The following is a 15,030-nucleotide window of genomic DNA, read 5'->3' as shown; positions in this document are numbered from 1 at the left end:
AGTGATTGGTAACTGTGACACTAGCGAGTTTTTTAAAAAAATATGGCATTTTAATTGATGATATTGTTCCATTAAACCCATATTCCCTTATTTTTTTCATTTCATTTCTAATGATCATTATGTCCATAACACCCTTGTTTACCCATCAGTCATTGATAACTATGTAGGAAGCGGGTATATAATATATATATAGTGAAAATCAGTCAAGTTGTTCAAATGTGTCTAATATTGCAGCAAAGCAGCACTTTGAAATGGCAATATTACCAATTTTTTCAATTATTGTAATTGAAACATACTTGAAATCAAGTATGTTCACTGGTCTATATTGAAGGAGTATACTCCAATCAATAATAATTAATAATTTTCATAATTTATAAAGTAACTCAAATTAAAGCTTTGGTTAAAAAAAAGTACATTTTGTCATTGCAATGAAAGGATTAATTTATTTTAATTATTTTTTACTTAATTGGGATCTTATCAAGGGGATGCAGGGACTATGGAGGATGCTCTAATCTGTACCAATATTTCATACTTGAACAGTTGAGTGCTTCTTCAAATAATCTTACAGAGTGCTGCTGTATCCAAAAAGATGACAGAAAACTTCTGTCAGGTAATGCACCTTTAACAATCCATGGCATAGTTTGTTAAAGATACATTTTTCTATGTAGATATTATGTAAAACACTGAGATTTCAAGAAGAAATATGAATCTTCAATGCTTTAGATGTGTAGTAAGTAGGTGGAGAACAGAGTTTTAAGTTTCTGTGTTGCTATTAAAACCATTGGTGAAACTGAACACATGTCTGGTTTTAAGCAAGAGGATAAAATAAACTGTTTTGTGCCACTATGTTTTCCAATAGCTTTACCAGTCTGGACAAAGTTACAAACACTTTTCTCTAGAGATCCAATGGGGCATGCACAACCTTGAGATCATACACACAGATCATTATAATTTACTATAAATTGAGGCCTTGCTCTCACATAAAAAGAAGTTACTGTATGGCAGAATTTAAAGAATAGCCTCATAGTTTCTTTGGGAGATTCCACAACAGATAAATGTCTCTTTCCCAATCATGGTGGACCACACTGGTTAAGGAAATACAAACCTTTAATATGTCAGTTCTAATATAAAGGCTAACAGTCCTGTCACAACGCCCATACAACCGGTCTACTGTTAAAGGGCAGATGGGGAGGATATGGTGCAGGAAAGGCAAGGCCCAAATATGCTGTATGGAGAAAGATTTAGACGTAATTTCACTTAAACTCAGTTTACCAATCCCCCACATAAGACCGCTCTGAACAGTCAGCATCTCTTTCCCGTTCCCTGTCGGGACAGAGACGAGCAGAGGAGTGGATACTCTAGCTTTCCACTGCGTGAAACACCAACTCATTGCAGAAGGGGCCACCCCGTCTCTTCATCATGCCCCACTTCCTTCATTTCCTCTGGCAGACACTGGGAGCATTCTGCCACCCATCTGCCCCCTTGTAAATATTGCTTGAAGGCTTAATTATGCACACTCTCACTGACGAATATGTTCTCAGTGAACTTCCCCGCTACACCAAAGCCAGGAATTAACATCAAATGTGGGGAACTCATTCATTCAAATGTGCTTCATGTTGTGTTTTGCTTCTGGTTGTGTTTTGTGACCTCTTGCCCCATTATGAGATGTCTTCCTTTATATTTGTATCCCGCTGGGTTTGTGTGATGAACTATGAACACGCCTCGCTTTTGTCATCAGGCAGTGTCGGCTATAACAACAGACTGAGGGCCTCTCAAGAGCTGGAATCAATCATGTGGTTTTAATGGATCTTCAGGCAGATTTCTTCTCAGGGAAAATTCAGAGTTGCATGATTTTATGATAAATGTAGAACAAATATGTGGTCTTGGTGTCAAAAATGTAATTATGAATATATGTTTCTGCTTTTTTTTTCTCTTTTATTTTTTTACAGCAGATGATAAACGACCATGAAGATGACTCTCCAGACAGCTGTATCAAAAAGGTAGGACAATCATCATCTTTTGCTACTGTTTTTCAAGCCCTTTGTCTACATCTTTTATTTTTCCTTGCAACTACAATATTTTTTCTACATGATTGATACGGCGTCTATAAATAAAGTCTAAGTCCAGCATTTAGATTTTGTCCTATTTGTCAGGGAGCAATTACGTATCTAATAAGCCTTGCTTATCAGAAAGGACCTGCAGTGATCTGTGATCTAATAAGTCCCCTCTTGACTAATGCACGCGCTGTGACCGACACGTCTCATTGACCAGTCACTGACCACTTTATGAGGTGATGAATTTATTGAAGAGGCAGTGCAGTTTGTTTTTACGGCCAGTGTCACCGGGTCAAAACACGACGGTGAGAGAGTTCATGTCCATCTAATGGTCCATGAAAGAACAATGGCCGCTGCAGAGGACACGCCGAGAAGGAACTTTCTGGGAAATGCTGAAAGTATGCAGGCACAGTTCCAACTTGAGTTAATGACATAAGAGGGGATTTGAACTGAAGGTTAAATGAAACGCAACAATAACTTATATGGCAGGGACACAAAAAAAAAAAATACAAAAAATTACTTTTTTAAACATTAACTGATTGATCTCGCACTGCCTTGAATACCCTTGGTCTTTCTTATATTTTGTCATGTTACAAGAATATATTTTATTGTTGTTTCTTGCGATTTATGTGACGGCGAGTAAAAAAAAAATTTTGTGAATGACATTTTTTTATTATTATTTTTACAAATAATAAAAATGAAACAAATCAGAAAGAACATGTTCAGATTATAAAAGAATATCACAAGCTTTTAAAATGTCAGACTACAACCACATTCACATGGATGTCACATAACCTTATGCTGGGCAAAGACTGGTAATAAGACAAGGAGCCAGAATAATTCATGGTGTCTCTGGAAGAGCTGCATGTCTTCACAGCTCTGATCTGGTAATCTGTCAAAAAGAAAACTCCATAAATTGACATAAGAAGTCTCATTTCAAATTTGGAAATTTAACAATATGATCCTCTGATTAAATGGAATCAGAATTAAATGCCATCAATTTGCTATGTATGGTGGCAACTCCATCCACCACCATGTGTGTAACTTTATGCTGCAGGGATAAAGAAGTTGGCCAGAGTTGACGGGAATATAGATGAAACTAAAAACACAGCAATTCCTGGAAGAAAATTTGTTAGAAGCTGCAAAAGACTTGCTATAGCAGCAGACCTTCAAACATGACAATGACCCTAAAACATACAGTCAGAGCTACAATGGAGTTGTTTAGATGTAAACATAGTCATGTGTTTGAATGGGATGACTCAGACTCCAGACCTAAATACAACAGAAAGTTTGTGGCAGGGTATGGAAATTACTCCGCTCAGATGCTGCCAGCCTGCAGATGTACAGCATTGGGTTAGATAAGATTGAATCAATGTAGGCATTACTTTTATTTGAAAAAAAATCCATGTTTTTTTTATTTTATATTTTATAATTGGTATCACATAAAATCCCAGCAAATTACATATAAAGTTGTGACATCTGAAAAACTCAAGACATGCAATACACTATAAATTACCATGACAGAAAGGGTGAACTGAGGCAAAATTATTTTTGGATTTTTTTCTATGTAACGAAACTGTTCGATTTGACAACAGCAGCAGATGAAAGTCAGAGCACTGGTTGGTCTGTGAAGATGCCTTCTGAGCTAAACACTCGCTTCCACTTTAATTTACGGTTGTGACAAATCTGGCTTTGGAAAAACAAAATCACTTAAATTTTATCATTTGCATTTCAGGTCAAGGGTCTTGCTGCTCCTTGTATAAACAGGCAGACCAGCATGTAAATCACTGACTGCTTGGTTGATGTGAAATCCTGCGTTAGTCAATGAGCTTATTTTAAGAGCTGACCACAGCTGTTTTAGGCTGTTTGGAGTTCCCCACATTTCGTACAACGTGGAAAAACCTACTTGGTTTTATAAACTAACCTAACCACCTTCCACATGTATTCCCTAAAGCATTCGCTTTAGTTGCACTGTCGTAAGCATTGATAATTGTCACATAACAGTAGCGCAAGAGTTGCACTCTGCATGTCCTTAGCAGAAACATATACTTACCGTACGCCTGGCAGCCGTATGTGAAGACACACTGGCTATATCTCATTATGCAGAGTGTGAGTTGTGGTGGGCCCTCGATGGGCGGTGGCAGACCACATGCTTGTTATGAATATGAATGAAATTATCCATGAGCCATTTCGTATGACATGACTCATTCATCCACACGCAGGCGCTCACAAACACAGGGCAGGGGCAGCAACACTGATTCCATCTTTCTCCGCTGTCTCGCTACCATTGCGGCGCTTGATTAAGACTCAAAGTTAATTGAGTTGCAGCTCGCAAATAAACCAGTTTATTGCTTAAAGGTACATTTGTGTTATAATGAGTTATCCATGCTCTATATTGCTATTTTTTGTATATCTAGCACTCACAACAACGGCTTAAACTAACTTCAGCAGATAGAAATGTTAATGGATACAATGGATAGTACTCTGATATGATTAATTTTTAAATCCTTTTATATTGAAAATATAGTGTGTTGTTTTTTTTTTGTTTACTAACCACAGGCTGAAATTCACTTTGCAACCTGGCTGACTTTAATGTTACTGACAAAGTAAAGGTTGTGTGTGTAATTTCCCAAATACTGTAACAGGTTATCAGCCACCTTTTGTCATTACGGTGAGAAGCTCTGAAAAAGCTACTTTAAAAGTAGCCGGTACCTGAAGAACTGAATTTCATCACCCAGCACACAGATAAAGCCAGACACGGTGTTTGTCCCATGCCTGAAGAGAATAAAACCAAATGTGAGGCTCTGTCTGAGATAAAGCACCAGATAAAATGGAGCAAAGATAATACCTCAGCTTCTCCAGCCTCACTTACTGAAAGCTGCCCAGAAATGCCCTCCACAGCTAAGTGTGTGTGTGCAGATATTCCTCTTCTTATGTGTCTATCTGTGAAATGTAAAGCCCCGGATTCATATCCTGGGCTTTCTGAGCCCCTGTGGCTTAGGCACATGCAAAATCAGGTTTTATGCATCTTCATGCCACACGCAGTCAGAAAATGAAAAATGTCTGTTATCTGAGTCCTCTCTCTGTTTACTTCCCTCCATCTTCTTCCACTTATTTCATCCCTCCTTGCTTTTCAAGCAGACAGGACGGTGTTGTTGGAGCTAAAGATTGTTATCGGTGGCTATTAGTGATAGGATCAGGGATTGTTTGATTTAGTCAGGTTTGGCTATACAAAACAAGACTATCTTTCTGTTTAGCTGTCTAGACCCTATGCATGTATATTTTTACAAACACACACAGGGCATTCGCTTAAGTCTGAAGGTTATGTGTGATGTAAAAGCTGACAGGGGTATCGGAGGACCAAAGTTTTGTTTAAGAATCCCTGGATTTAGAATTAAGAGTGGAGGATACAGAGACGGGCAAAAAAGTGGACAGTCTATGCTCTGTGTGTGTGTGTTTGTCCTGTGTGTTAATCCTCATCTTCAGAAGAGCGCTGCTGTCCACGCCAACGCGTGTAAACACTCCGGCAGATCAGATGACAGATAATGACTTCCAGATAGACACCCTCTATTCAAGCAGCTGAGAAAAATCAATGAGCCCTGATTGCTTTTTTCCCAAGACGATCATCTCTCACCCGAAGGCTACTATCTGTCTCTCCCTCTTTATATATCTACTTCTTTCGCAATTTCTCAGTCTCTACCCTTCAAGCCACATTCATTCGGCTCTCAATACCGCTGAGATTGAATCAATTCATGCTGCTTTTCACCGGGGATTTACTGTGAATAGATACAGAGAAATATCTCTTTGAGACGATCAGGTCCCGCCGCCTGTCTGCTGCGTTCCTCTTCTGCGATTTGTCTGACTTAAGAGGGACATGTTTTCTCTCTTCATTGATTCCATGTAGTCGTGTCTAAAGTACTTTTACGTACCATTAAGCCCTCCACAGTAATCATCTGCAACACAGTGTTTATTTGCTGTATACCTAATAGAACTTACATTTGGTATGAATTGGGTAGATACCAGAACACCTTGTAAAGGTATTCACATACTTTAAAAAAATATTTCTCAACAGCCATCCATCCATTTTCTAACATTCTTGTCCCTAGTGGGGTCCGTAGGGGTGCTGGTGCCTATTTCCAGCTAACGTTCCCCAAATTTCTCAACACACTACAACAGAATTCAGTGCAACATGCAATTTTTGGTGGACCAAGACAAAGTAATGCACAGTTGTGTAGCAGAAAGAGAACTGGACATGTTTTATGATATTGTGCTACAAATAAAAATCAGAAACGTATCATGTGTTAACACCCTCCACCCCCCCTATTGGTCACTATTTGTTAGAACCCAGTTCATGCAGTCAATTGAACTTGAATGTATGTCTTTATAAGCATTATACTTCTAGAGACTAAAAAAATTAGATCGGCTGAGATGTCTGCGTAAACTCCTACATGTTTTCTTTTACGATTGTTGTCTAGAGTATTTACATCAAATCTGACTAGCTTCCTGTTTTTGCTCAAGATGCTGCCACCACCATGTTTCCCTATAGGGCAGTGGTTCCCAATGTGTGGAAATTGCAGGGGGGAGGAAACGTGGGAAACGGTATGGATGAATGAGAAAAAAAAAGTTACACAAACGTTTCTCACTGTAAAGATGGTTTTTAGTGTGTTTTGTTGCAACTTGAAGTGTGAAATAAACTTCAGTGGAGTTTGAAAACAAAATATGTGTATAGGTTTATGTCTGGTTGAACGACGTGTGTGCCCAGTTTATTTTTTTGTTTTCTTTTTTAGGGGGCGGATTTTATTGTAATCCACATGGGAGCCCAGAAAATCTTTGGGAACCACTGCTATAGGGTATGTGGTGTTACGGTTGGTGAACAGTGTCTGTTTCTTTCACAACTTTTTTCACACTTTTGCTGAGTCTGCAAACTTTAAATGGGACTTGTTTCTTTTAACAATTTTTTTCTCCTCCCAGTCTTCCAATATAAACTCAGCAAGATTTGTGGAGCACCCGGCCAATGGGTTTCTTATCGACAGATTCTCTCACCTGAGCTGCTGTATATCTCCATCTTCGATATAGTTGACATGAGGTGTTTTTTTCCTGCATCTTTTACTAATGTTTCCTTGTTCATTCTGTCAGTTTAGGTAGTCAGTCATGTCTTGGTAGGTTTTTTGTAGCACCCTCAAAGTTTTGTGTATTTTTAGGTGTTATATTCTAACCCTCCTTTAAATTTCTTCACAACTTTATTTCTGGCCAGTCTGCTGGGTTTTTTGGTTTTCATAGATGTTGTCCAACAAACAAACTCATGAGGCCTTCACAGAAACATTGGACTTTGATTAATATTAAAATACACACAAATAAAATCTCTTCCCTGACAACATGACTTGGGAAAAAAAAACAATTAAATCCTCTGGATAATATTTTATGGGCTAATATATTTTTTGGGGAAAGGCTGGCTCAATGTACTTCTTTAAAATGTTCTACTTTAGATACTAAACTCCAAACAGAATACACTAAAGTTTACTCACATATTTCTCTCAACTGCGAATGCAGCCAGGAGGTTTCCAACCCCACTCCCTCAGTATCAAGCTGGAGAATTGAGCCTCTAAATGCAAAGCGTAAATGGCCCCAAATGTATGAGGGCTATTATGTGGACACAGGGAGGCTCATGGGTCACAGAAGTGATCCAGCGCTTCAGGCCATAGTTTACCTTCTGCCAGCAGCACCACACTTCTCCCTCCCTCACCCTGTTTAAATAGGACATGATTGATTGATAATTACAATAATTTGCTTGAAATGATTATCTGGATATTATAATCACTGCCACCCCAGCATGTGCAGCAGGGGCAAGTCATTTTCAATAACAGTGAACCTTATGCACACACCATGGTTGCACACACACACACGCGTGCACGCAGATCTTTTTATTATGCACGTTGATCTTTGTTAGTGTGTTACCATTTTTAGAAAAAGTTGTAGTTGCACGCCTCATTTAATAAGTGTGCTAGTGACATGAATGATATTCACTCTAATTTTAATCATTTTAGTTAGTTTTTGTTACTGTAACAAGCAAGAAATGCAGTTGCTTAAAAAGAATGTTTCTCCATCTGGTCGTTTCTGTAATAAGCCTTTAAGAAGAACCTTCAAGAAGAACCTGCTGATTGGTTTGGAACCTTTTGGAGGAACATAGAACGTTCTCCATCTAATCATGGTCTGACCGTGCTTTTGATTGACTGACCTGACAAAAAAAAACATGGGGGTTATTATTTTTGGAAAAACAAATGTGATCTGAAGGATCCAAACATCTTCTTGTAACTTTCAGATGGTGAACAAACACACTGGACCTTCAGTCACGGTGTCCTTTCCTTCCATCCAAAGCAAAAAAAGGGGACAATTATATGTGCGTGTGTGAGTACTGGTGGAGTCCATGTGTGCGGAAGAGAGACATGGGGGTGCAAGGAATAATATTTGCGGTTTTTGCTTTGCCCAAAGATGGCTTAATGATGAGACGAGTCTCTTTCTTCTGCAGGGCAGGGTTACATTTTAATGGGTCCTGAGTGACATGTTTTCATTTGCCTCCCTTCACCCGGTGCTACCACCACCATCACCCCCTTCAACGTACACCATGAAATGCCGCATCGTGTCAGCTCTGACGGAAGGGGAAAAAGTGACGCAAAAGTTAAGACAGGCAGGATTTGACGTTCAGGTTTTATGTCCGTTTGGGGGCTTTTGGAGGAATGGGGGGCAAGTGCCACGTGAATCATTAAATCTCTTTTGTTATTCTAACTGTATAACAACACTGGAGGTTACATTTTTCACATAAGGGATACTTGAGGGTTTCAAAGTTAATTTAGTATAAATGCTGAAGAATTAGTCCCAGAGGCTGTATCTCACAGTTACTATTCAAGATGAAGCAAGCTTCTGCCATTTTAGGGAAACTCCATGCACAAGAGCATATTGGCTGAAGTATAGGCTGTTGGCAAAAATGAGTATCCTTGTATCCAGCCTCTTTTAGCCAATAGGGTTGATTGGTGGCAGGTCACATGCTCCAAACAAAGTCAGGGTTGTTGAAGAGGAGGTGGAGAGTAGGAGGAGAGGTGAAGACAGAAAGAAATGGTCTTTTTTTCTTTCGCTGCCTGTCTTGTCTGTGGGAACTGTCCCGACTATGGTTTCTGCAGAATGCTGTCATTATGCCTTGTGAGCAGCTTTCACTCAAAGGCCTGCCCTGTGTTGGAAGTGTGTTCAGCCATGTGTGTGTGAATGTGCTCTCTTGAGTGCCACTTTTAACTTCCATTGGGCACTTTTAACTTGTGTGCACATCCAGCGTCCTGGTGTGTGAATGTGCGTGTGCGGGCATGTGTGTGTGGGCCTTCACTGACGCATCTCTGTTGTTATCGTCGATCAAAACCCAACGTCACGTCGTAGTGAAGCGCTGGGAGAGGAATTCAAGTGGGAATGAAAGAAAGAAAGAGTGGAACAGATAGAGAGCGGCAGAGCGAGGGGGCGGAGGAGAAGCACGAGGTGATCAGAGGCACTTTCACATCAGCTGGCTCTCTGACCCCCATCTCTCTCTCGCTCTATCCTTTTCTTTCTTCCCTTCGGCCTTTTCACTCCTTCTATCTTCTCTCGTTCGCTCTTGCACTCTTTGTCTCTAAATAATCTCTCTCTCAGTGGCCGTTCCCACCACATTCTCTGGGGTCACCCGACAAAAGAAGACGGGTTATAGACAGTTGTGGGGGCTGTCATATGAGTTTCCTCACACGGACACACACGCCGTCACTTCCATTATTTTTTTGTTTAGTTTTCAGCTATCAGTAGTAACATGTTGTGTTGTGGCTACGGTGCCTCCTTCTAAACTGCATATTTGAATAAAAAGATCCTTCAAAATACTTGAAATAAAACTTTTATACTTTTAGAATTTAAAGGCAGAAATGAGCAGCCACAGCAGCTTGTATTTTTTTTTCTCTGGTATCTACAGTCAGCAATCCTAGAGAGTCATTTTGCTTCAAAACCACAGTTCATTTCAATTCAAATCAGTTCAAATCAAGTAAATTGCGGTCAATTCAGTTCAGTTTGAATCAATTCAGTTTTTTTGGTTTAGTTCTGCTAATTTGCATTCAGTTCACGTCAGGTAAATTCAGTTATATATGTGATTTATGTTAGTTCTGTCTGTTTAGTTCACATGAACATAGTTCTATTTAGTTCAATTCTTTTCAGTTCGTTTCAGTTTAGTTCAATTCAGTGTCGTTTGTTCGTATATCAAACGTCTCCTCAAGGCACTTTACAAAACAATTTAAATTCATGTCCAAATCTTTTAAATCCAAATGAGCCCAAATTTAATTTTATTACTTTACAATACAATTAATTTGTTTCAGAGCTAATAAAATACACCAATACACTGCAACATCAAAGCAGTAAGATCAAATTTAGTTAGCCATGTTTTATAATTTAAACTTGTTGAAGGGAGCCCAATACATTACACTGAGCCAGTTGATTCCCTTCTTACTTAAATTAAACCTAGAGCTTAATTTTATTGCTGTTCCATGTCTTTGATAAACACATGAATTAAAAACAAGATCTTGAAGATCTTTAAGGCCTTTAATCCTTATGCTTAATTCTGTTTAAATGAAATGTTGCACGTTCAAAATGTTTAGGAATTTTTTTGTATTACGAAAAGGCAGCTGCATACTAAATAAAACAAATCGTCAAGGATAGATGACTACAGGGTAAGGATTCAGATGTTGTTGCCACAGACGGTATGTAGTTGTGTGGTCTTGCAACTTAAACATTTTCCAGAGGAAGAAACGTCATGTGCTCATGAGAGCACCTGGCAGATTTTATGCTTCACAATGGTCAAGATTTTAGGTAGCCACTGTTCCCTGCACGTTATAGCAGAAGAATGCATCAGTATCAGGCCCAAAAAGTTTACATTTTCTTAATGATTTTTCCATTTGAAAGATCCTCCAGCATTGCCAGTGCGTCAGTCGAGCAGAATTACATACAAGTGTCACATGTTTAAAGCAATCAGTCTGATTGCTTCATACCTTCTGACGTTTTATGTGTTAACCTGTGGTACACATCTCCCTGATGATCATCTGAGGAGAGGAATGTGATGGGGAGAAAACTGATGAGTTGAGTGGACTTTGGTTTACGATTTAAATTAGCTGATAAGTCTTTTTTGTTTAGGGTTCTTTTGTATAGATACGTCTCACCAGCGGAAGTGTAAACAGCACAACTGTTTTAAGTAATTATGATAACGTCAATCTATGATTAAAGTTTTGCTATGGAGTGAAATTAAGCTACAGGGAGGAATCATGATGCAGATCACCTCATCGCCAATTTCCCCTGTCTCAAAAATGAGCATACATATGGGCCAGAGTTTGTTTTTAATAGATCACAGTCTTTGCGTGGAAAGTGATGTACACCACTTTCAGACCACATTTTGTGCGTATGCCATGTTTATAAATGAAATCCCTGATATTGAGTGTGTAGAAGATGCTTTCTTCTCTATTCTTCAGTCGGTTCTGAATACTTAATGTAGTTTTGTGAGAAATTCAAGACAAGTAAATAATTACATGGTTTATGTACAATAATATAATTCTAATTCAACTTTCTAAAAGCAATTTACGTGTGTGTGTCGTTTTCGTGTTGCTATTTTCCGCAACGCTTCTTCAATCTACCAAAAACGAGGACTTAATGAAACAAAAACAGAAGAAACGAGGATGCTGCGAGCAGGATCGGGAGTCCCGATAGTTAGACAGGCAAAAGATGAAGTCAAACCAAGAGTCAGTAAAGATGGAACCGTTCAGAGGGCAGGAGACAGCCGGAGGCAGGGGGGCGGGGAGGGCATGACAGGGAGGAATGCCAGAATGCCCAAGAGAGGCTGGAGCTGCCAGGCCAGTCACAGACACAGCCCGTCTGGGGAAGAGAGACAGAGAGTAGTGGGGGGGGAGGCTGGCCCCGTCAACACAAGGTCATGTGAAAAAAAGGCCCCTGCCTTTCCAGCCACCCACCCTACATCTATCCATCCATCCATCCGTCCATCTATCGTTATGTCCACACGTGGTAGTTGGGAAGGAAAGTAAACATTTTAAAAATTCAGAGAAAAAATAGAAAGAGAATGGTATGAATTAGGGGAACTTAGGGGGAATGATTGGGAGATGGTAGGAGACAGTAAGAGTGTGTCTATGAGCAACAAGTCCTGGGGGAGCTGTTAGCATCAGAGTGGTAAGTGAAGCATGCCGTGTGTTCAAGCTGGTCTGCTTCACTCGCTTCATTCTGAGGAATGAGAGTCACAGTTTGATTGGCCCCAGATAAAGCAGAAAGTGCTTCTGTTTGGTTAGGTGTCAAAAGTCACCCGCGACAATATTCAAAAACCGGAAGAAAAAGCTGAAACCAAAAAACTTTTCTTTTTTTTTATATCTTCAAATTGATGTAAACACACAAAAAAATTGCAGAAATGCTTAAGAGCAAAACCAACCTTCAATCTTCTCACCAGAGGGCAATGCATCTCTTTTTCACATTTTGTCATTTTACAACTTCAATGGATTCATTTGGATTTTGTGAAACACAACAAGGCAAAACAGACCATCATTTTGAAGTGAAGGAAAATTGATTCATTCTCTTCGGTGTTTATTTACAAAATAAAATCTGAAGAGTATGTCTTCAGTTGTATTCAGTGGAAGTATGTTTCCCTTGCAATAAAGTTCCAGTCCACTGGGAATATTTATTTGCTTACAGACTAAATGAATGGTGTTTGTTTGAAGTTTTAAGTTCTCCACAACTTTATTTCTGACCTGCTTTTCTCAGACTTCATGAGGATGTTTGTTCACAAATCTCATAAACTCTTCGTAAACATCCAAAACGTCCACATTACAGTGATTGTCATAAAAAGACCAAATAAGACACATACATCATTCAGTTTTTGTTGACTCATATGAAATTGGCATTCTTCAGTGTATTTGATTTAGCTACATATCAGAGGTGTAGAGATAAATGCATGCCCCTTTTCAAAAAATGTTTCTGTAAATGATCATTTGTTAACTTGTCAACCAATCTTTAATTGCATGACTTAGGATTTGAGATTGAACCCTTTTTGTAGCTCTAGAAATTGATCTGGTTAATTTGTTTAGTCAAAAAGGAGCGCCATGTCGTTCACAAAAGTGTTTTTTTCCCTCAGGAACAGGACAAATACATAAATAAATATGATTAATTTTGCCGAATGAGCCCAAGATATAGCATAATACAAGATATGATGGTGTCTTGAAATAATTTCTAGCTAAGTTTTTGAAAGGTCATTATCAAACTGAACTCTATGAATAGCAATACAAGAAAATGTAGTATTTTTCATCCCTTATATCCTCCTCTTTGGATTTCATGCATTTTTAATTTGAATAATCTACTTCGAACTAAAATCACCCAAACACGGGTTCTTAGTGCGCTCCATCCTTACTTTATCCTTTATCCTCACTTCCTTCCCTCTCGCCCTTCTTTTCATCCCTCAATCCTTCCACCCAGTCTTAGTCGAAAACAGTACGGTCTTTGACTGAGTCTTAATCTTCATTACGGGGCATTAGTCCACCGGGGAGGCCCTGTCTCGTCGCCCCGCAGCACAGCCTGGCACTGTCCCATAAGGGACGTCCTGCCACGGCGCGGCACAGCCACCCTGCCAACCCCTCATGCCTCCCACCGGCTTCACCTTGGTCGCCCCTTCGCTCAAATGAACTGTTAAATAAAACGACGGGGCTTTAATCCACATGAAGGAGAGTGTGATGTGGGGCGGTGGGGTGGGGGTGGAGGTGGCAGAGTAGATGGCGAGGCTGGTCAGGAGAAACAATGGAGTCGGTCCTGGACGCCTTCATTTAAAGCAACCATCAATCATACTCACCATGAGACTTCAATTTCTTTCTTTGTTTTTTTTTCTTTTTTCCACAAGGATTCTATCATTATTGACTAAATACAAGGGGATTTAGAGCGACAGTAATCTTACGCATGTGGCTCATGTATAGTCCGTGAGCATGGCCTAGTGTCAGGAACAGCATATGTCTTTTTCTATGTATATGAGGTTTGTCTTAAAATATAAAGCTAATCTGGTTTGGGTCTGACTCTCAAAATGAAAAGAAAAACTATGGTAGATCATTTTTATCCCATCTATCATACAGTTTCTGACAAACAGAAAAACTCATATTGTATCACTTTGCCTCTGAGCTTGCTAACAAGGACATTTCCTCTCTGCGAATTAGATAATTAAAGAGGATAGCTAATTGAGTAAACAAGCACCAGGTCCGTCACCCCTAATTAAGTGATTACAAGGAAGAGCACCCTCGGCCGGCACAGTGCTAATTAACGCATCCACAAGTACACACAGGGACACGCGTGAAGACATGGGGAATTATCTGTTAGAGAAACAATGATTAGGCAGAGTGGGGGATCCCAGGAGAGGCCCAATATGTGAAAGCATCACACACACACACACACACACACGCACACACCCACCCACACACACACGAATGCACACACAAAGAGCATCATCCCAAGAGAGGTTTTCTGTGTCTTAGCACTAATTCATACTGGATAATCCCTTTATTCAACTAACAAAACCGAAACTTGCTTAAAGCAGTCGTGGAGCGTGACCGACACAGCTGATGTTAACCCTTAAAGCTGGTGGCTGGACGCCGACGAGGCTAAGGCAAAGTGCTTGATTTAAATGCAAATACATGCATTTCTTTTCTCTTTTTTTTTAATTCCAGTGGTGATAACCGTCTAAAATACCTGACTTTCATGAAAAAAAAATAAAATAAAAATCAGTGCCCAGATACAATAATCCAATCAGAAACATGTATATATTTACATATTTTGTTGCAGTTCTGGAGTCTGTTTGTGAGATCAACCCCGTTTTAATCTCCACTGTGACATTTCGGATCAGAATCCTCATATGCAAGGATATTATCACAAAGAGTGTTTCCTTTAGGGAGAATTA

The 15,030-nt window shown here is 39.5% G+C and overlaps 1 protein-coding gene across 7 annotated transcripts in view; it reads left to right on the top strand.

Moving 5' to 3' along the window:
* Positions 1–15,030, top strand: part of prdm16 (PR/SET domain 16) — a 204,314-nt gene that overhangs the window by 106,004 nt on the left and 83,280 nt on the right. For all 7 annotated transcript variants that reach the window (XM_023335432.1, XM_023335415.1, XM_023335406.1 and 4 more), the window contains exon 3: positions 1,950–2,000. In XM_023335432.1, coding sequence (XP_023191200.1) covers positions 1,950–2,000 — 51 coding nt within the window. The remainder of the gene's footprint in view (positions 1–1,949; positions 2,001–15,030) is intronic.

The sequence above is a fragment of the Xiphophorus maculatus genome, chromosome 1 (assembly GCF_002775205.1).
Source record: "Xiphophorus maculatus strain JP 163 A chromosome 1, X_maculatus-5.0-male, whole genome shotgun sequence".
In the NCBI taxonomy this organism is placed as follows: Eukaryota; Metazoa; Chordata; class Actinopteri; order Cyprinodontiformes; family Poeciliidae; genus Xiphophorus; species Xiphophorus maculatus.
Note: the sequence above shows the minus strand (reverse complement) of the source record. Positions and strands in the feature narration are given on the sequence as shown.